This window comes from Haemorhous mexicanus, chromosome 2 (genome assembly GCF_027477595.1).
Source record: "Haemorhous mexicanus isolate bHaeMex1 chromosome 2, bHaeMex1.pri, whole genome shotgun sequence".
Classification (NCBI taxonomy): Eukaryota; Metazoa; Chordata; class Aves; order Passeriformes; family Fringillidae; genus Haemorhous; species Haemorhous mexicanus.
The window spans coordinates 120,179,201-120,200,110 of record NC_082342.1 but is presented as its reverse complement, the minus strand read 5'-3'; the positions used below and the strand labels follow the sequence as shown (position 1 = coordinate 120,200,110).

At 45.6% G+C, this 20,910-nt stretch overlaps 1 protein-coding gene across 1 annotated transcript in view; it reads left to right on the top strand.

Moving 5' to 3' along the window:
- The window catches only part of SIM2 (SIM bHLH transcription factor 2), a 69,499-nt gene that overhangs the window by 43,439 nt on the left and 5,150 nt on the right, over nt 1-20,910 (top strand). Inside the window, exons 6-10 of the mRNA XM_059840146.1 lie at nt 2,089-2,288; nt 5,671-5,777; nt 12,292-12,439; nt 13,504-13,672; nt 14,442-14,850. Coding sequence (XP_059696129.1) covers nt 2,089-2,288; nt 5,671-5,777; nt 12,292-12,439; nt 13,504-13,672; nt 14,442-14,850 — 1,033 coding nt within the window. The remainder of the gene's footprint in view (nt 1-2,088; nt 2,289-5,670; nt 5,778-12,291; nt 12,440-13,503; nt 13,673-14,441; nt 14,851-20,910) is intronic.

The window sequence follows — 20,910 nt, the reverse complement described above, 5'->3', positions numbered from 1 at the left end:
TGGTTCCCACTCACTCTGCTGGGGATTCATTTTGGGTTGTTCAAAACCCAAAAAGCCGAGCCTGGAAGAGGAGCAGAGCTCTCTGCAGGAATGTGCTCAAGGTGCAGACATGGATCTGTCTGTCTGTTTGCACTCTTCCCTACCTGGCTGCACTGATAATTCCTCATTTCACTGAGCCCTGTTGGCTCAGCTGCTCCCCACAAAAATGGTTCTGTCCCAAAGCAGAATCTGAAATCAGGAAAAAGAATAGAGCTTCAGTCCTGAGATCTCCACGTGGCTTTGGGGGTTTTGGGTTTTTGAATTCCCAGTTATCACTGTTAATCAGAGGCATCACTTTCTTTGGCTCACTATTAAGAGTTTGCACAGTGAAAATCGAAGGATTCTCTCGTCTGGAGAGACATTGGCCTAAATTTATTCCATTGGACTGTGCTTAAAGTCAGGACTTAATTTTTAAGAAATCACCTCATTAGCTGAAGCACAGAAAAAACTCATGGACCAAGTGATGGGGGAATTGAGATCTGCAGGGAGATCTTCTGACTGTACTTTTGCTGGACATTTCAATCACTGGAGAGGAAGAGGGTTAAGCAGGAGGAGCCAATTCCCAGGTGATGTTTGGTAGTTGTTTAGAGCACTAAATACACTGAAAATTAATTCCTGTCCACAGGACACAGTTAAAAGCCAAACAAACAGAGAAATTCAGCAAAGGGATGTGATATTCCTGTTGCTTAGGCCAGAAAGTTGGCAGGGGCACTGATGATTTCTGAACACCAGCACCACACTAAATAAATCTTCTGGCCTGGAATAGTCCCCAGGTTACATTTCCCCCTCCCCTTTAGCTGACACTGAATTTTTACAGTCTAACACTGTCATTATCACCTCTGTGAGCAGCAATTGTACACAGGGATCCCGAAATCTGAGCTCAGGACCTTGGGCTTGGTCAAGTGTCAAAAAAAACAACCCCTCTGAACTTGAGCAGAGAACTTAAAACTCATTTCTTGTGCATTTGCATAAACAACAGTTAATTTTTATTGCTGTTGGGATACATCAATACCCACTGGGTTTTTAAGTGTCTTTTTTGGTGTGTCTTTATTTACATCAAAATAATAACTCATTAAAATGTAAATGTTTTTATTCATATTTGAGTGTGTGTGGGAGAGATGGACATTAAAAAAAAAAAGCAATTTCCAGATTTTTTTTATCAATGAATAAGAATTCTGTCTGTATCTACAGGAAATCTGTATCAAGGAGCTTAAAGTATTAATTAGAAAGCAATTAGGCAGTCCCCAGAGAGGAGGTGCTTCAACACTGGATTAATCATGCTGTCAGCAAACACAAAACTGCATTTACTGAGTCTTAATCTCTATTTACAAATTAACTGCAATCAACAGATGACCCAGAATTTAATTTTATGGGGGAGTGTGTCTGTTGGAGCCCTGGCTGCTGAGAATTCCAGACTTTCTGTGCTGCCAGGCACTGACCCCCAGAGAACACTGCAGTGACCTGAGGGCCTGGAGAAGCTTCCAGAATGGAATGACAGAACTGGGATTGTGGGGGTGGGGTTTGGATAGAAGTGTGTGATACCCCAGGGTAGGAAACTCAGAGCTGAAGGGTTTAGAATGCAGTCAGAGATAGAAAGCAAGGTGGAGGTGTCAGGGTGGAGGCTGCTCCTTCTTCTTCCCCTCCTTCTCCATGGGTTTGGGTGGTTTTGTGCCACTGGATAAAAAAGTCCCCATTGTGGCACGGGTGGTTGGGCGTTGGGTTAAAAGGGAAAATAATTGAGGTGTCATTTCTTAATTGGACAGTTTATTCTTCAAAGGCCTTGGAGAGACAGATACAGGGCCATTTTGTAGCTTTGTAGTGAAATGCTGCAGAACTCATGACTTTCAAGACAGTAATAGCAATAAAAACTAATAAACATCTGAGTCTGTACACAAAATAATGTCTCCAGGGCTTTCAATCCCCACCCTGACCCAGGCAGAAAAGAAGATAAAAACACAATATGTGTCTGTATAACCTCATTGAGACTGGGTGGGCAGCAGATTTGGGCCTTTTCCATCAGATCCTGAGGGTGTTTTCCTCTTTTTCCAGGTGATCCACTGCAGTGGCTACTTGAAGATCCGCCAGTACATGCTGGATATGTCCCTGTACGACTCCTGCTACCAAATCGTGGGGCTGGTGGCCGTGGGGCAATCTTTGCCTCCCAGTGCAATCACTGAGATCAAGCTCCACAGCAACATGTTTATGTTCAGAGCCAGCTTGGATTTAAAACTGATTTTCCTCGATTCCAGGTAAGCAGCTCTTTCCTCTCCAGCGCCCAGCGTTTGTGTGTTTACGTGCCGCGGTTTCCAAACGGATCAAAACATCCGTGAAAAAAAATCCAGCAGTCCAAGCTAGACCTGGAACTCAGAGCCTTCAAAACTTTTCAGGCAGCTGGATAGACCAAACTTTGTCTGGAATGCCAAGAAATGAGAGCCTGTCCAATTTAACCTGGAGTTACCTGCACTTTTGGGGTCAGCTGAAAGTTTCTTGTTGTGAGGATTGGTCACAGGAGCAGTGAAACGTTTTTTTATCTGAAAAAACACAAATTTTATCACACAAAGCCAGCAAAAGGAACGAGGATGTACCAAAAAAATCAACCCCAAAAGTGGAATACTGAGATCAAACAACTGGCTGGCATCATCCGGAAAGCTTTTGAGAGAGCATTAAGGAAAGATAGCTCTGTCTTTTAGTGTGATGCTTTAACCATGAAACCAACACTAATAATGGGGTTGTTAAAATGGAAATGAAGTCCATTGGCTACTACACATGAAAACAGGACCTTCTTAAACAAAATCTTGGGAAACACAGCTGAAGAAGGAAAGCCCTGCCTCCACTTCAGCTGCTGGAGCTCAGATGAGCACAGAACCAGAACTGAAATTCATTTCTCTGGTTTCGGAGCAGGTACCTTGAAGGACACAATACTTTGTCCAGTGCAGTCCAGGAGACCTTGAAGGGAAAATCCCAAATACACAAAATATTGACAAGATGGTCATTCTTCAAAAATCCTTTCCTGTGGGTCCCACATTCCCCATTTCCCGGGTGGGCTGGATTTGCAGGGAATACATTTGTGTAGTGAATGTGGGAGAAAACCTCTGTACCCAGGAGAGTGCAGGTCAACCATGCAAGAAGAGGCTTTTCTGCGTGCTCAGCCCAGGAGACAGTGGCTCCATCAGCTGCTGGGACACAAAGAACTCCTTGTTTCTGGAACCCTTCCTCATTTTTTTGGCACGCGTCGCTTCGTGCCGCGGCTACAAAGGAGCGCGAGGGGTTCAGCAACACGTCCTTGCATGTGGGGGAAAGGAAATGATGTGCTTGGGAGGAACTGCCTGGAGACAGAAGTGTCTTCAAAGGCCACAGAACAAGCAGAGGTGTTGACAGGAGCAGGGATAGACCCAGAGCTGTTGCAGAGCTGTGTTTACCAAGGAGCAGATGGGTGTCATCCACACACGGGACAAGCAGGGGAATTGAGCTTCACCAAAGTCTTTTGCTCTCCCAGCTGAGCAAACCAAACTGGATTTGCTGAAAACAGGGGCATGTTAGGAGTTAGAAAAAACTGGTTTCAGGCTTGGTTCTGGTTTCTATACAAGGGGATGGATCTTGAGATGTAACAGTCGCAGCAGACAACAGGAAACCATGGGAAGGAGCAGCTCAAAATCCCTTTCTGGACACCTGACACAACATGAACCACACAGGAGTTCATCCACTGAGGGCACTGGAAGGAGAAGACAGTCACTTCCCTCCAAAGTGAGCTGCTCACTCTGATTTTTGTGGTGCATTCATTGGCAGGGGTTTAAAAAGACTTGGAAGAACTGAGGAGAGCAGAACTGATCAGTGGGGTGAGCTCTGTGTGTCCTGTCACGGGCACAGCACAACCTGGAGAGCCCAGGCTGCCTGAGGGACTGATTTGATGTTAAGGAAGTAAAACAGCTGAGTTTATTTCCAGATTCAAGCTTTTCCAAAATTTGGGTGTCCTGGGAACTGTCAGTGATGGTTTTTGTGTCACCAGCTTCAAAGTGAGACTGCACCACTGGGAAAATGAACCCCTGGCTCATTTTGGGATGAGCTGTGTCCGTACTCACCAAAGGGGCAGGATGGAGCTGCCACCCACCCTGCTTTTAAGTGCACTGAAGTCAGGAGAATTGAAACCTGAGCAGGATCTTCCACCATTATTTCGTGCTCCTGATTGGCTTCAGTGAGGATTTGGGATGAGCATGCACTGCAGAGGAGGAACACAAGCATCTATTCAAAGGCATTTTGATGTTGTTGTCCTTCAGAAGAATCCAAGCCCTCAACCCTCTCAAGCAGAACATCCTCAGTCTCTGTGGGGTCCTCTGGGCTGGTTAGAATCAGGGCATGAGAACAGAAGATGCACAATAGTCATTAATTTTTTTAAAAACTAATCAAAATGTGCATTATCATCGATGCTACAATGACAGGAATTGCTGGGACCCCCTGCTCATTTCTGTGGACACTCCTGTGTTGTCTCTGTGCTGTGCAGCCTTACCAGTAGTAAAGTTTAGACCAGGAACATCCTTTGGAAGTCCATGTCCTGCCCATCCCTGCTCAGTTCATGGCATGAAGAAGCTTGGGGCATTTAAACTGGATTTCCTTTGATCTAAGGAGGACAACCTTCAAGAGCACCCTTGGACACCCCAACTTTAATAAATATTTCAGTCCACAGGCCTAGGCTAGAGTTGGTCCCAGGTAAAACTCCTGCAATTAAAATGTGCAGATGCCTCTGCTGCTGCAGGAGAAGATCCTCAGCAGGGACAATTTTACTGTCACCTGGTAAGGGACTGTGCCACTTGTTAATGTGGACATTCCTTACTGTTCTGCCTTTTTTAGGCAAAGAAAGCCCAGGACATCACAACCCCCCACAACCCTGGGTGAACAAGCCACAGTTTGGCTGAGTGACACATTGCACTTTAAGGACTATTTTTTCCTCAACTAAATAAAAAAAAAGTCCATCTGAAACGTGAAGTTTGATCTTCATGTCTGCCCCAGTGCAAGCCTGACCTCTGCATTTGATTCTTTAACATCTGCAGAGATGCTGTTGTTTTGAATTTGTTCCATTCTTCTGCTTCTGGGATTTTATTTTTTTTATTTTGAAGTCTTGCCTCAGCTTTCCTTTCCTCACCCTGTGGTCTTCACACCTCCTTGTCTTTCCACATTCTCAGCTGGAATAAACTCCTGCTTTTTTCTCCTGTTAGGCACCAGCCTGGATTTATTCACAGGCCACGACACACGTGGCCCAACACACCTTCTACACTCGTAGCTTTGCAAAAGCAAATGAAAATGTGGCAGCAGCCCACAAGAGAGGTTTTATTGTTTCATGAACAGCTTCTCGAGTGGAGCTTTGTGCAAAGGATCCTGTATGGCAGTGGCAAAAGCCCAAGGTGGAAATCAGTAAAAGAGCTCTTTTTCCTGCCTGGGTGTACCAGGGAAAAGCTGCACCTTGCTTTGGCTGGGCTGAAAGGGTTTCTTTTCTTGTAAAGGTGAGGTTTCTGTTTCCAAAACTAACATTTCATCCTGCACCTTTCAGGCACTGATTTGTTGGCACAATCACATGCTGGGTCAATGAAACTGAATATTCCTGGAGATTTTGTTTATTGCAGATTTTTCCTTTTCCAGGGTCACGGAATTAACTGGATATGAACCCCAGGATCTGATAGAGAAAACCCTCTACCACCACGTGCACGGCTGCGACGTTTTCCACCTGCGATACGCTCACCACCTCTGTAAGCACCTGGGCTGGGGCACAGCAGGGACCTGGAGCTGCTGGAGAGCACCAGGATGGGCAGAGGGCTGGAGCAGCTCTGCTGGGAGGAAAGGCTGGCACAGCTGGCATTGCTCACCTGCACAGGAGAAGCTTTGGGCTGAGCTCAGGGTGGCCTTGCAGGGCCTGAAGGAGCCCCAGGAAAACCGGAGAGAGACAATTCCCAGGGGATGCAGGGACAGCACCCAGGGAATGGCTTCACACTGAAAAATTACAGGTTCAGATCAGATATTAGGAAAAATTTCCTCCCTGTGAGGGTGGGGAGGCCCTGGCACAGGGTGCCCAGAGCAGCTGGGGCTGCCCCTGGATCCCTGGCAGTGCCCAAGGCCAGGTAGGACACTGGGGCTGGAGCAGCCTGGGGCAGTGGGAGGTGTCCCTGCCATGGCAGGGGTGGGAATGGGATCATCTTTAAGGTCCTTTCCAACCCAAACCATGCTGGGATTCTATGGAATACGTTGAGTACAGTGAGAAGTTTTGCAGACAACAAGCAGCATGCTGGAAAGCAGAAAAAAATCCTTTCCAAATCTTGACTGGAGACAGATTTTCAGAAGTTCTTGGCTATCACTTAAGGAAACCATTAATTGTGTAAATACAGCTCGATATGCTGGGCTTCTGAAAAGAAAAAAAACAACACCCAAACCAACTTATCTGGCCAGTTTTTGTACTTAGGGGATCCAGGCTAATTTGAAAATTTGGAATTGATTCTGGATGGTGATCGCTTGAAGGAAAAGTAAACCAAAAAGAGCAAGTAAATGAGAGGGGAAAATCTGAACTTCACTAGCCTCTGCTGTTAAAACAAGAACTATGCAGCAGCTCTGCATTCCTCTGAAATATGTTAGTAATAATCATCCTGTGTTTGAAGGGAATGCAATCCCAAAAACTCCTTGGAGGGACATTCATTAGTAGCATGTGGATGAGGTTCGGAGAATGGATTGTCAGGAAAAAAATGACACATTTAATAATTTCCCATCTTCCAACAGAGTCACTAATCATATCTTCAAACATCTGGATCTGGGAAGGAGTTCATTCAGTAGCACATTAATTTGAAAAGCAAATTGAGGGAATGGCTGAACTCTGGATTTGGCTCCGTTTGCTGCAACCCATACGAGGCAAAGATGACATCCAAAAACCGATGTCAGGGAATTTTTTTTCCAGATTGCTCCTGTAGGCTGGAAGCAGCCAGAGTCAAATCCCTCTTTTAGGCTTCCTTCTTCTCTTAGAGTGTGCTCCTGATGAGGATCTGGAATTCCAAGGGGGTTGTAGCTGTGTTTGGCAAGTCCAAGGTGAAATTGCAAGCGCTGAATTCTGCCGGGGGCAGGGTGTGCTACACCTGGGAAAGCAAAATCTGATCTTTACAGCGAGTTCAGATTTACCAAAACATTACTGAACAATCTGGACCACTGAGAACTGGTAAAAAGAATGACCAGGGCACATGGAAAATCCTGTCAGGGACGCCCTCTCTGTGCTGGTGACATCTGCATGAGGATGTGCTTGTTGACCTGTTCAGAATAAACTCAGTATTTCCACCAGACTCTTTGAAACACTTTCATCAGCCAGCACGGAGATGATGCCACCACAGCCACAATCACCTCTGGAAAACAGTTTTCCACTTTAGAGTAGCAGGATGGATAATTCTGTGGCTGCCAGTTTGACCCATGTACGACTGGAGTTTGAAATGAAGAGACAAATCATGTTCACTGAATTACCCACCACATCCTTCCACAAGGAAAAAAAAACCCTCAGCCAAATAGGATACTGAGAGCAGTTCTGTAGATTAAAGATAAATTACTGTAAACTTTAAAAACAGAAGAAAAATGTGAGCCATGCATAGGAATTTATGAAAGCAGATAAATCCCAAGAAGCAGAAAATAATGAGTAATGCTTGGGCAGCAGTGGGAACAGTGCAGGGTCATGGTTGGAATACCAAGTAATGGGAATTATTAAACCAGATGTAAAGTGCACAAAGTCCCTCTGGGGAGCAGTGTGAGAGCTCCCCCAGCATCCATCAGCAAATGTCTCAGGAACATGAGCAGTGAAAGGCTGGCAGGTTTGTTGTACCATTCTATAAAGCAATCTGATGATGAAGTGTCACCTGATGCAGAAATCCAAAGAGAAACATCTTACACCTAATAAGGGTATTAAGGGAAGAAAAAAATATATAATCAACCCTAAGCTAGGATAACCATTTGCTTTTTTTAAGAGGAAAAAAAATCCCAAACTGAAGCCCTGAAGCAGCTGAACTCAGAGTGAGGCAGCACAAGGAATAAAACAAAGGAAACAGTGAGGGGAACAAGTTAGGAGGGATAGAACAAGAACATCAAGCTAGGAGGGAAATGTAGATGTGAATATTTGCCTAAGGTGTGCTGGCAGCAAAGAGAGTTTCCTGCTTGAAACATTTGATTGGCTTCCAGCTCCAGGAAAACACTTGTGGTGTTTGAAGCTGTGTTATTTATTTCCAGAGCCCCTTTCATACTCACAGTGTTTGCCCTGAAATGTGGCCACACAAATAAGGAGACCCTGCCCGAGGATCCTGCACTCTAAAACACAGCACAGAGTTCCAGTAGAGACAAAATACCTTTGTGGTCTCAGAGAAATCCTTTCATTTGTACCGTTTGAAGGGGGATTTTGGGCATCCCATGTGTTGCAACATCCCTGCTCTTCCCACAGGAACCTGAACAGGGTTCAGGTCTCCTCTGTGCCTTGGCCCAGCCCAGCTGGTGTGCCCACCAAACCCTTCTCCTGCTCCCTGGAAGTCACCCTGTGTTTTTGTAGGGTTATTTCACAGAAAAGCTCAGTTCCACCTTCTCTGGTGTTGGGTCTGCCTCTGCTTTGCCAGCACTCAAACCTCCTGGCAGAGCAGCACCAGGTTTTAAGAGGTCTAAAAAGAAAAGAGGAGTTTGCTGGGCACCCTGCCTTGCCCAGGGGCCGTGCCCATGACATGCCAGGGCAGCTAAACCAGGATCTGCTGCCAGTGTGGAACCAAGAAATCCATTTCTTGCAGTGGTATCCTTCAGTGCAGCCTGGGAACTCCCAGCCACACGCCCGGGAGCCTGCTGGAGCCTTTTAAAATAGTCCTGTCTGACAGCCCAGAGCCCTTCCCAGCTTCCCTGTGAAACCAGGAGCGAGCCAGAGCCCCGGAACACCCAGTCACAGAGGGCACATCCAGAGGAAAAAGCCACAGGATCCTCCCCACAGGATCCTCCCCCTTGGGCTGCAGCAGAGGCCACCAAGAAGTCTGAGCCTGCACAGATTGCCTGGGTGGTGGATTTGCCTCACTCCCATTCCTGAGGTTTCCTTTTCAGCATCAAACAGGGCAGCTGAGCACAGAGCCAGATGGAAGCTGAGCTCACTCACTGTCTCACTTACTGTCCCTCAGCCAAGGTCAGACTTCCCCCAGATTGCTAAAAAATCAGGAGACACAAAATCCTCCCACATCCCCAGAGAAATACTGGTTAATCCACATAATTAGGAAGGAAAGCTGAACACTATAGCCCTCAGTGGTTTTCACATCTTTTCAAACACTGTCTTAACTGCAGAGCTAAAAGAGGGATTTAAAAAAAAAAATCAGTGAGAGAGGAGAAAAGCCAAAACAAGTCCCAAAGCACACGGAAGAACTTTGTTATAGTTAGTGATCCATGACAGCATTAATTTCTCTTTAGGAAGACTGAGTGTAGCAAAGCATTTTGAACTCAAGGAAAATGTGCTCATTAAACCAGCACAAAGACCTAGTTCTGGAAAGCCCAGACCAATTCCAAACATTACCTGTTACATGGCCTGTGCTGAAATGTAAAGATCATTTCCTGGAGCAGGACCATTTGGATTTTTAAATAAATCACCAAATCATAAAAGCACAGAATGGTTTGGCTTGGAAGGGATCTTGAAGATCACCTCATTCCACTCCCCCTGCCATGGCAGGGACACCTTCCACTGTCCCAGTTTGCTCCAAGCCCTGTCCAACCTGGCCTTGGACACTTCCAGGGATGGGGCAGCACAGCTATAGTGCACCATCCACAATTACAGAACACTAAGAGACAATTATTAATATTTTTAGAACAGAATCTTTGAGTAGCCACTCCATGACTTTCAACTTGCAGTGATGAATTGCACTTCAAAAATACAAATGTTTTTATATATTCTTGGTGTGTTTACATGCTCACACACACACTCCTCATGATTTTTTAAAACCATGCACACCCTTCTCCCATAAAGAATTCCATGTAAAAATATAGGAGTGAAAGGAACACCAAGAAGAATGAGGAAAAAGCTGATACCTCAGAGAGATTTGAAACCCCAAACAGTGGTGGCTTGGTGACCACCACAGAGGGTGGGTTTTTGAATGTCCTGCAGAATCATGGAATGATGGAATATCCTGAGTGGGAATAAACCCCCAGGGATCCCCCAGTGCCAGCCCTGCCCTGCCCAGACCCCCCCAAGCCCAGCCTGGGCATCCCTGGCAGCGCTGGCCAAAGGCTCCTGGAGCTCTGGCAGCCTCGGGGCCGTGCCCATTCCCTGGGCAGCCTGGGCAGTGCCAGCACCCTCTGGGGAAGAACCTTGCCCTGAAATCCAACCCAAACCCCTCCTGGCCCAGCCCCAGCTGCTCCCTGGTGCTGTCCCTGTCCCAGAGCAGAGATCAGAGCTGCAGACAGTTTTAGGTGTTCATTTTGTTGCCTTCTGAACACACAGACACCTCATCCTAAAATGGAGGAATTGACACTTCCAGAAAGACCTGTCAATTTTGTAGGAGCCTGATTTTCTTTGGGAGATAAACTGGAATTGAAGGAAAGTTTAAATGTGTTGGGATGTACAATGGGTAGGAGAGGAAGCAGCCCAGAGAGGTGGCCCATGTGCTCCAGACTGTGGGAGACCTCCCTGAGTCTTCCAGTACCACAAGGAAATGGATGAAAATGAAGGAGAGGGACTTTTCATATGGGCAAAATTCACAGAATTCCCAGAATCCCAGAATCCCAGGGTTGGAAGAGACCTTCAAGCCCATCGGGTCCAGCCCAGCCCCAACAGCCCAACTGAGCCCTGGCACCCAGTGCCACCTCCAGGCTTTGTCAAACACACCCAGGGATGGGGACTCCACCACCTCCCCGGGCAGCCAGGCCAGAACTTTCTCCCCCTTGCTGGAAAAACCTTTTCCCTGCTCTCCAACCTGTATTTCCCTGGTGCAGCTGGAGGCTGTGTGCACTGGTTGTGTCAGTGACAGAAAAAAGTGACAGGACAAAGGGAATGGTTTTAAAATGTCAGAGGGCAAGTTTAGATTCCATTTCTTAATCATATTTATATAAAGGAATTTCTGCCATTGCCCACTTCTTTTGAACACAATTTGTGCAGCGAGCTCAGTCCATGATTCCCTAAGTTACAATAAATGACTGTATAGGAGAGTAAGAAGATGCAGTTTCCAGAGGAATGATCCAAGGCCACACAAGAGAAGAACCAGCTTCAAAGGCTGGGCATTATCTTCTAGGGAATCCTGAGATAAAGGCCTGGCACTGGACCAGAAATATTTGTGGTTGGATTAAATATTTAGAGATGCTGCACGACTCCTGTTACAGCACAGCCTTCTGCCAAAATATCCTTGTTCACAGAGGATCCAGAATAGCTCAGGGAGGATTACATGCCTGGCAAATTTATCAGATATCTGATTCCCCTCTCTGTCCTTGTCTTTGTTTGGGTGCTTCACAATCAAAGAGTTTTTTAATTTTGCCCTTTACAATCAACCTTCATGATTACAGAGGAAAAATCACCATCACGGAATAAAATACAAGGCAAAATACCTGATAATCTGTCAAGCTATGAGAGAAGTGCTTCCAAATAATCTGGAAAAAATCTCAAAATCACAGAATCCTCAGGGTTAGAAGAGACCTTCAGGATCAAGCAGTCCTCACCCCAAACCCTGTCCCCAAGGGCCACATCCAGACTCTTCCTGAACACTCCCAGAGACTCCAACACCAATCTGGGCAGCTCATCCCAAGACCTGACCATTCTTCCATGGAAATTTTCTTTTCCAATCTCCAACCTGAACCTCCTCTGGTGCAATTTGAGACCATTTCCTCTCCTTCTTTCAAAAGAATTTTGTCCATTTCAAAATACTTTTTCTGCCTTGACCTTTTCTTTTGCAGTTAGAAATTTTAAAGCAGTGTTTGGGAAGAACGCGACCGTAGGTGACCCAGAGAAGAAGGAAAACAAAACTTAGGACTCTTCAAATTTTATATAAATAATAAGGTGGTGTTATGAATCTATAGAAAGGGGCAGGATAGGTAATTTTGTAGAGGGTTATTTAAAGTTAATTGGGAGGAAGAGGAAGGAGGGTGTTTGGACTCAGAAATCTGAAAGGTTTTTTCCAACATCATTAATTCTGTGATTCCGTGAGGGAGAAAAGCGCTTGCCTCGCAAATAAACCTCTCCAGGAAGTGGTCGTGACTCCAAAAAACGTGAATTTTAAAAAATTTTTCTTTTGCTTTTGTTCACAGTGCTGGTGAAAGGCCAAGTGACCACCAAGTACTACCGGCTGCTGTCCAAGCAGGGAGGCTGGGTGTGGGTGCAGAGCTACGCCACCATCGTGCACAACAGCCGTTCGTCACGGCCTCACTGCATAGTGAGTGTCAATTATGTCCTTACGTAAGTCCAAACACTTTGTACCATTACCTGCTCTCACTAATTGACTCGTTAATGATTAAACCTGCCAGGGTTTCTTGGCTTGTGTCTTCTGGTGTCGTTCGGTGCTCGCGTGTTGCGGCTTTCTCTGTCTGTACGATCCCATCTCTTTAGCAGAGAGAAAACGTTGTGTTAATTATTATCATTATTATCTAGATCTTCATCTTGTCCAGGGAAGGGCAGGGGGGATGGTGAAGGGGCTGGGAAATAGCTCATGAAGGAGCTGGGAAGGGGCTGAGCCTGGAGCAAAGGAGGCTCAGGGGGTGCCTCATTGCTCTGCACAGCTCCTGACAGGAGGGGCAGAGAGGGGGGGGTCAGGTTCTGCTGCCGTGTCTCAAGGGAAAGGAGGAGAGGAAATGGCCTTAATTTTGTCAGGACAGGTTCAGATTGGAGATTAGAAGGGTTTTTTCCTGTGAAAGAGTGGTCAGGCCTTGGGATTAGCTGCTCGGGGAGGTTTGGAGTCACTCTCTCTGGAATTATTCAGGAGGAGTTTGGATGGGACCCGTGGGATGATGCTGGTGGTGCTGGGTGATGGTGGGACTGAATGAGCTGGAAGATCTCTTCCAAAGTTGTGTATTCTGTGATTTTTTGGTCGAAACCAACCTTGCAGCTTGTGTGGTTCAGTTACCAGCACACACTGCTGACAGGGGAGGAACATCACTCCTTTTCTTTTCCTCAGGGCAGAGACCAATTCCTGGCTGAGCAGGAGACAGATTAATTGATCTCTGCCTTTCCATGGTTCCAAACCACAGGGAGCCAGGGATGGATGAGGGAAGATGACACAGCTCAGGCTCAGAGAGAGGGGACACTTCATCCAAAGGTGTTTATGTGGCTCCCAGTGGAATTTTTTGATTGATTTGCAGGGGAATGAGGTCACCCCATAAGATTCCCTGCTTCCTGACATCCCCAGACTCTGTGAAAATCTTGAAAGAGTGAAAATTCAAGCCTTGTGAACACTAACATGCATTTTTACAGGAGTTAGTTTGGATTTTCCCGTGTTTTTAATTTACTGGGCCATTCTTTTGCAGAGATATTGAGTACAAGGAACTTCAGTTGTCACTGGACCAGGTTACCATTTCCAAGTCACAGTTTTCATGCAGAAACTCAGTACCTACCTCGCAGGAAACAAGGAAAATAGTAAAACCCAAAAGTAATAAAATGAAGGCAAAACTCAGAACAACACCTTACCCGCCACAGGTAAAATTTCCAGCAATATTTAATTCCCAGTTGTTCTCACAGAGTGCTTGGGACAGTGTAGAGATAATCCAGGACTAAATTTACTATAAAACAGATTATAGGACTGTCCACCCCAGGAATTTCCTCATAGAGTGGGATAAAACTAGACACTTTTTTCCCCTGGGGTGGAAAGTACAGGTAGCACAAAGCAGCTCTGGCAATGATGTAAAATCTTTGTGGATATGGAGTGTGTGAAGCACTTCAACCACGATGTCCTTTCTTGGCAAAAAGAAAATCCTCTACTTGGAATTGAGCTGTGAAAATTGGTGCTGGTGTAGAATCTGTCATTTACAGTTGGTGTACAGTGGAGTTCTTGATGTCAGGAGGAATTTCTGCATGGAAAGGGTGCTCAGGCCTCGGGAGGAGCTGCCCAGGGAGGTTTGCAGTGCCCATCCCTGCAGGTGTCACCTAGAGGTGACACTGAGTGCCCTGGGCTGGGGACAAGTAGGGCATCAGGTACAGCTGGGACTCCATGAGCTGGAAGGGCTTTTCCAGTCTTAATCCTGTGATTCTGGAAAACTGAAGGGCCAACATTATCAAATCAAAGCAGGCTTTTTGTATCCATGTGCAGGTGAAGTTGCAAAGAGAGGAACTTCAAACGCACCGCTCAGTCCGTCCCTTGAGCCAGCGAGGCCCAGCTCTGGGTGCCTGTCTGACATGTCCTGTACTTTCCTACAAAAGCTCCTCCTTTAACTCTCTTCCCCTGCTCTTTTCCCCCTCTTTCCCCCAGCAATACAGCTCGTTCCAAGCAGACAAACTGGAATGCAGCCAGGTGGGGAGCTGGCGCTCCAGCCCCGCCGCCAGCGCCGCCGCCCTCCAGGAACAGAACTTCCATTCAGAGAGCAGCGAGCTCCTGTACGCCCCTCCCTACAGCCTGCCCTTCTCCTACCACTATGGACACTTCCCTGTGGATTCCCACGTCTTCAGTGGCAAGAAGCAAATGCTGCCTGCAAAATTCGGGCAGGCCCAAGGGGCGCCCTGCGAGGTGGCACGGTTCTTCCTGGGCGCGCTGCAGACCAACGGCGAGTGCCAGTGGCACTATGCCAACTCCCTGGTTCCCAGCGGCCAGTCACCCTCCAAAAGCCTTCCTGAGCAGCCAGTGAACATCATCAGGCACAACCTTGCACAGAGCTATGAAGGTGGGTGTTGCTCTGAGCCAGGAGAGAAACCTCGGCCGCGCGGTGGACGGGGAGGATTTGTGTTCGCGGTTTGAAAAATGGTTTTGATGCCTTGGATGCCTCCCTCAGTTTGGGAAGGACCTTGAGATACTTGAATGCATCCAGAGGAGGCAACGAGGCTGGAGAGGGGCTGGGAACACAAACCCTGAGAGGGAGCCCTGAGGGAGCTGGGGGTGCTCAGCCTGGAGAAAAGGAGACCCAGGGGTGCCCCCATCACTCTCACAGCTCCTGAAAGGTGCCTGTGCTCACCTGGGGCTGGGCTCTGTCTCCAGCAGCACTGACACAGCCAGAGCACACAGCCTGGAGCTGCACCCAGGGAAATACAGGTTGGAGAGCAGGGAAAAGGTTTTTCCAGCAAGGGGGAGAAAGTTCTGGCCTGGCTGCCCGGGGAGGTGGTGGAGTCCCCATCCCTGGGTGTGTTTGACAAAGCCTGGAGGTGGCACTGGGTGCCAGGGCTCAGTTGGGCTGTTGGGGCTGGGCTGGACCCGATGGGCTTGGAGGTCTCTTCCAACCCAGGGGTTCTGGGATTCTCTGAGTGGCTCCCTAGAACAGAGGCTAGACAAGACTAAGGGAATAAGAGCAGGTATTTATGAAAGGCCTCCACAGACACACCTTGGGCACTCAGCAGCCTCCCAGAGGCCTCACCCAAGCTGGACAATGCTCACCAGTGTTTCACACAATTATCACCTTGGTCCATTCACATATCAGGGGTTAATCCTCCACTGACAGCCTCAGGTAATGAAGTCATTTATCCCCAGTTTGCTCCCTCCCAATTCACTTTTGTTTGCATTTTCAGGGCCTGAGGCTGTAGGGTGTCCTTGGATCTCAGGCCCAGGGGCATTGTTTTGTCTCACCAAAATGTGGAGACAATAAGTAACACTTTATAAGGAGTTTAGAGTTATGCACTAAGGCAGTACAGGATTGGAAAAATAGAAAAGCTGAAATCCTAAAGCATCAGTTTAGGAAACACAGAAGATCAGAGGCAGTGAAGTGGAACAACCATTTATGGTATTCCCATGTTCCTTCTTCCCATTTCCATCAGCACTGGCCTGGGAATATTATCAAAGCTTCAGTTGACAAAATGCTCTCACAAAATTCACTTTTAGAGCAGCTCAGTGATACCTCTTCCTTCAGTTCTGGCACAGTTTACCCTCATGTTTTGCACTCTCAGAGTTATTAAAGTGGAATTTCTCAGGTAAATCACGGCTGAAGTCAGGTTGAAACTTGACCTCCAAGTAATTTTTGATAATTTTAACACAGAAATTAAAATAAACACCATCTATTCCCATAAAAATTGAAGATTTTCCTTTCTCAGCACAAAGCCACTCTGAATTACCTTACAGAGTGATAATTCTGCTTTACTTTTTATAATAATTCTGAATTTGAAAATGTCTCCCACCACCTGCATTATTTCACTGTGCAGATGGTCAGGGATAGAGATTCTTTGAGGAAAGGCATTGACTTCTCTGTAAGAAATAACTGAACTCTATAAGACTTCTCTGTAAGAAATAACCTTGAAAAATTATAACACAACCAAATGGAAAGATGCTCAAAATGCCCTCTAAGCACAGAAACATGGAATCATTAGGGTTGGAAGGGATTTCTTGGGATCACCTTGTCCAACTTGTTTATTTGCACTGTGTTCAACCAGAACAGGGTTTCTTGAGGTGGTTTTGGCAGAGATTTCTCTCTCATTTCAAACACTCCTGATCTCAGCTGCCCCAGCTCCAAAGTGAAACTGAATCAAGGTGTGAGGGGCAAGGAACAATGTTAATCTGCTAAAGCAACAAAAATATTTGGACAAACCAGACTCTGGCAATTCGGGCTATTTTGGGAAGGTGTCAAGTATCTTTAACTCAATTAATAGCATTAATTACTCCCCTGACCCAGCTTCCCCTTCGAGCCAAACATGACTCTGAATTTAACTGTTTTCATGAGCAAGCCTTGGAAATTCTGCTGAGATTTCAGGTTGCTGCTGATTTTAGCAAGAACAGCCTTGGCTGGCCTGGATTTCCTCCCTGTTCCCTGCTTTCCTTTCAGTAACTGTGAGAATTAGACAAAAACCTGTCACAAAAATATGCAAAAAAAACCAAAAAACCAAAAAAACCCCCACCACATCTGAGTTTATACAATCTTATTAAAAATAGGAGTTCTTTTGAGATTTAAGGTGCATCTGAAAGTGTCAGAGAACATCAACAAGTGCAGAATTCAGCTCAGCTGCTGCAGAACTCCCAGGAAATCCTTCATTAAACTCCTTTCAGCAGAATTCCACTTTATCACTTTCCAATCCAGAGCCAATCCTTGGATCCCATCCAAATTTCTCTGCATTCATAATTTTCATTAATTAAAAATCACTGATGAGGACTGAGGTACTGCTGTGCACTCTGATGGAAACCCTCCTTTCTTGGAATGGAGGAAGCAGAAGTGGAAATTTAAAATAAACAAATAAATAAAAAATATTTTAAATATTTTTTTTTTTAAATGTAAATAAATTTAAAATAAAAAAATTAGGTAGTCTTCAGGGTACCATTTCAGGTAGGCTCTTGGGTACCAGAATCAAGAATTTATTCACTTATGGGTGTAGATATCCAAGATCCAAAGGGAATATTAAAATATAAATATATTAAAATACAAAGATGTTCAAAGCTGAGCTTGTTGCATCAGACAGAAGATGGAATCAGACCACAAATGTGCTCCCCACAGAAGAACAAATAATTTCTGCCTGGGGTTTAGTCCTTCACAGGATGGTTTGACCTCACCTCACTGCCAGCAGCATTTTATTTCACTTTTCTGTGGTTAGGCTGAAAGTGAGCAAGAGGGAAGCTCTTCCCACAGCCCAGAGCAGGTTAAATCCTTTTCCTTAGGTTGTGCTCCTCTAATTTGCTGCTTCCTTTGGTTGCTCCTGTGGACTGTGGGGGAAAAGGAGGAGTTTTAGACCAAAAATAGGAAATGGTTTTGTCCTTCTTGAAGAGGCTGTGGGGAAAAAAGAAAAAAAAGAAATCCAAAATAAACACAAAAACCCCACCCCCCCCCCAAAAAAACAACCCCCCCCCCAAACCACACAAAACAAAACAAAAAACCACAAAAAAACAAACAAAAAAATAACGCAAAAAAGGACAAAAACTCCCAAACAAACAAACAAAAAAAACCCAAAACCCCAAAAAACCCCAGAACCCCCCCAAAAACCTACATATTTTGAGGATAAGGATAAAAACTTAAGTAAATCCTGTGTATCCCCAGTAAATCTGCAGGAATAGGGTAAAAAAACCCCCAAATCCCAATTAAAAAGGGATTTTTTACTGCAAGGAACTGCTGCTATTTTTCAATCTCATCCCACATCACCATTTCCCCACCAGGAGGAAAATGGAGCTGCAGTACCAGCAGCTCTTATTTCTGGTTCTGCTTCCACTGAAGGTTTTGCTGCTGGAGTTGGGAGATTTGGGTTCTTTTTTGAGAATTTGATGCATTTTGATGGATATTTATTATGGATATTTATTGGGGCTTGGATGAAAATTGGCTTGCTGCAATGAATTCTCTGCAAAAGCACTTTGAGTTGTATTAAAAAATATACTTTTTTTTTAATTTTTAAAGGAAATACCTACGTGTTTCCTTTGTGTTGAGGAAAACAATATGGTCAAACTCAGGCCTGGGCAAAAGGAAAAAAGAAAACAGAGCTTCCCCTACAGGCAGGATTTCCACCCAAATTTTCCAGCCTTGTTTCAAAGGTGCTGTTGCACTTTTGCTGAATTCAGAACCTTTGGAAATCACTTTTTTTTTTGTTGTTGTTTTTTGGGGTTTTTTTTTACATCTGATCTCCCTTAGGTTGTTGAGTGCTGCTTTTTTCCAGTGGCTCACTGGAGAACTGACAGCCAGGGAGCTTCAAAGCAGGGAGGATCTGCTTAGCATCATCATCTTCGATCCAAAGGCAAAGCCAAACCTGACATCTGGCAGCCGGCTTGGATGCGAGGGCCATTCCACATCACATCCAGGGCAGCAGCTGCCAAAAACCCCATGGGCCAAAGACATTTTTCTCCACGGAAAATAGCTCCTTTTGGAGAGATCAGAGGTTGGAGGATGATGGTGCCAAGCCATCAAAGCTCTGAAGAAGCACGTAGCAGATACGACTGCCTGCAAATCAGATGTTTCTGCTTCAGGATCTGGTTTTGAAGCTTCTTCCACTTTTTCCCAGCTGGCCCAGTCATCATAAAAAAAATCATTTCAGTGAAGGCAACTGTGTTTTTAGTCAGAATTTCCTTTTTTCCCTTGAAATTGCTGGTGTGGGCACCACAGGACCTGCTGGTCACTCAGTGGTGCTGTTGGGCCTTCTGAGCCACCTGTGTGAAGCCACCAGCCATGCCAAAAACTCAGGAAATGAGGGGAAAAAAGACAGAAAATCTGTGAAAAAACTGCCCAGGTTTAGCCAGTGCCTACTGGAAGGAAGAAATGACCTTTTACAAAGGGATTTCCCCGTGAGACAAAGAGACATTTTGTCTCACCTTTGTTTTTGGAGGGAGAATGATGGAGAACAATCAGCCCATGCCTTGGGTGGCTTGAAATTAGGGTTCAGACCAGGACAAGCACAGAGTGAGACAATCTAAAAAAAATATCATTTCATGGCCAGGGGTTGTATTAAGACCTGCTCTATCTCTGCCTTGTTTGATAAAAAGGAGGGGGAGGGACTTTTTTAGGGGCAGAAAGTGACAGGACAAAGGAAAATGGTTTTAAACTGCCCCAGGGCAGGGTCAGATCAGAGACTGGGAAATGTTTTGCTCAGAGGGTGGTGAGACCCTGGCACAGGTGAAGCTGTGGCTGCCCCTGGAGCCCTGGCAGTGCCCAAGGCCAGGCTGGACACTGGGACAGTGGGAGGTGTCCCTGCCATGGCAGGGGTGGCCCTGGATGGGCTTTGAGGTCCCTTCCAGCCCAAACCTTCTGGGATTCTGGGATTTACAACCTGATGGTTCATCCTGAACCCAGCAGGATTGGAGATGACAAAATTAAAGGTGACAAGGCAGAGGCCAGCTGGTGGCTGTGATGCCTCAGCTTATTCCAAGTTCTCTTGGGCTCTAGAAATGGAGAAGGACAATATTTTGTTCAGAGATTAAAGAAGAGCCACAAAGTGAAAATATTCCAAACTGCAGGAGGACAAATCCATCCCTCTTGTGGACACCTTAAACCCAGAACACTTGACCATTAAACCATATTATTGTCAATAGCTCTCAGCATCTTTATTTATTTCACAATGAAAACACCAAATGTGGAGTTCAGGTCAGAGCAGTGCACGTGGCTGAACCCTGGTTGGATTTGTGATCTGAAAGGGCCATTTTTCACCAGCTGGTGAGAACTCAGCTTCCTTCAGCTTCTCCTTCTTGTGACAAAATGTATACACGGAAAAGGGAAAGAATAACTTGAAAGGTTATTGTTTCTAGGAGGGTGAAGAAGAAATTGGAACCAGATTCCTGTTTAAATTCTGGTGTTAATTACATAGTGCAACTCCCTCTGAAATTAATGGAGCTCTGCATATAAAAAAAAAAAAAAAAAGGTACAATTGAGCTATTTCTGCTTCCTCTGTTATCCATGAAGGCTTTGCCAGTCTATTACAGCCCAGGGAATATTTAATTATTAATGGGCACAGTTACATCAGCAACCAATAGAGGGGAACTCCAAAAGTTTTAAGATGTTGAATAAAATTGTTAGAAAAACAGAAAATCCGTTTTAAAAAAGGCACTTAAGTGTCCAGGGCTTCCAGTGAACCTCACACAAAACAAGAGTTTGGGTCTAACATGAGAAATTTGCTCAGTGTGTCATTTTTCCTTTCACATAAAACTTTCAAATGTGCCTTGGAGGAGCTGTTTAACTCACAAACTGTTCATAGGAGAGTGCAAAAAAAAGAAATTATTACTCATATGGTACAGGAGAAAACCAGGGGCCTTTTCTCTCACTGCTTGTAGATAAGGGTGTACAGAAAGGAAAAGCTTCATAAGGCAAGCAGAAAATGGTAAAAATAACTCAAATTGCTTCAAG